This window comes from Nanorana parkeri, unplaced genomic scaffold, assembly GCF_000935625.1.
Source record: "Nanorana parkeri isolate BGI_ZX_2015 unplaced genomic scaffold, ASM93562v1 scaffold5613, whole genome shotgun sequence".
In the NCBI taxonomy this organism is placed as follows: Eukaryota; Metazoa; Chordata; class Amphibia; order Anura; family Dicroglossidae; genus Nanorana; species Nanorana parkeri.
In genome coordinates this window covers 1,981-3,020 of record NW_017311866.1, presented here as the reverse complement: position 1 = coordinate 3,020, position 1,040 = coordinate 1,981, and the positions used below count along the sequence as shown (strand labels likewise).

General features: G+C 54.0%; 1 protein-coding gene across 1 annotated transcript in view; it reads left to right on the top strand.

Moving 5' to 3' along the window:
• The window catches only part of LOC108804163 (rho GTPase-activating protein 27-like), a gene marked incomplete at both ends in the record, with an annotated part of 4,080 nt that overhangs the window by 1,140 nt on the left and 1,900 nt on the right, over window positions 1-1,040 (top strand). The window contains one exon of the mRNA XM_018575920.1: window positions 163-250. Coding sequence (XP_018431422.1) covers window positions 163-250 — 88 coding nt within the window. The remainder of the gene's footprint in view (window positions 1-162; window positions 251-1,040) is intronic.

Here is a 1,040-nt window from a genome sequence, read left to right as displayed (position 1 = left end):
CCTCCCTCTCATCCTGTTCCCCCGACCTCCCTCTCATCCTGTACCCCCGACCTCCCTCTCATCCTGTACCCCCGACCTCCCTCTCATCCTGTACCCCCGACCTCCCTGCTATCCTTTGCTCCTCTCTATCACTCACTTGCATGATAAATATTTCTGTTTCAGCCTTCTGAGAACACGTCCGAGAATGAGACGGATCCGCTCCGGGAATTTGGCTCCACAGAGAAGTTAGGACCAAAAGATGAGAAGAGAGGTAAAGGAATCTCGGGTGACCCTTGACCCCAGAACTCCGGCAGAATAAAGACCTCCGGCCGGAAGGCGGACACATTCCTGGGAAATAAACCGATCATGTCCACCAAAGTAGAAACTGCCCGCTTAGCCCCCCCAGATCCTAGGTGCGGGGTATATACAAAGCCCCAACTTCCCCCCAGGAGGACCCCATGCCCCCCCCCCCCGTCCATCACATGCCATTCTGCCATTGGTCAACAGCTTCTGACAGGTGAATATCAGGAGGTGGAGCTTAGTGCCAGGTGACGTGGTCCTGTATACGGTAGGCTGGGCCTCGGATCTGGGCCTCCAACCCAACAAAGGAATTGAGGACCAGTACAGATATTTGCAGGAAAGTTTCATGAAGCCGCCAATGTGGCAACAATAGTTCTTCTGTTATCATTGCGGAGTATATATAATATATCTGCATGTGGGGGAGAGACCACCCCTCTGAAAGAATGGGCCCATCCATAGAGATAGCAGAGACCACCCCTCTGAAAGAATGGGCCCATCCATAGAGATAGCAGAGAATGCAGAGGAGCCAAGATCTACCTTGAAGGTGAAAGCTGTTCCGCTCTGTATTTCTTCTGGTGACGGATCCCTCACTAGCCAGCTCCACCTCCTCACTAGCCAGCCCTGCCTTCTCACTAGCCAGCTCCACCTCCTCACTAGCCAGCTCCACCTTCTCACTAGCCAGCTCCGCCTTCTCACTAGCCAGCTCCGCCTTCTCACTAGCCAGCTCCGCCTTCTCACTAGCCACCTCAGCCTCCACAATA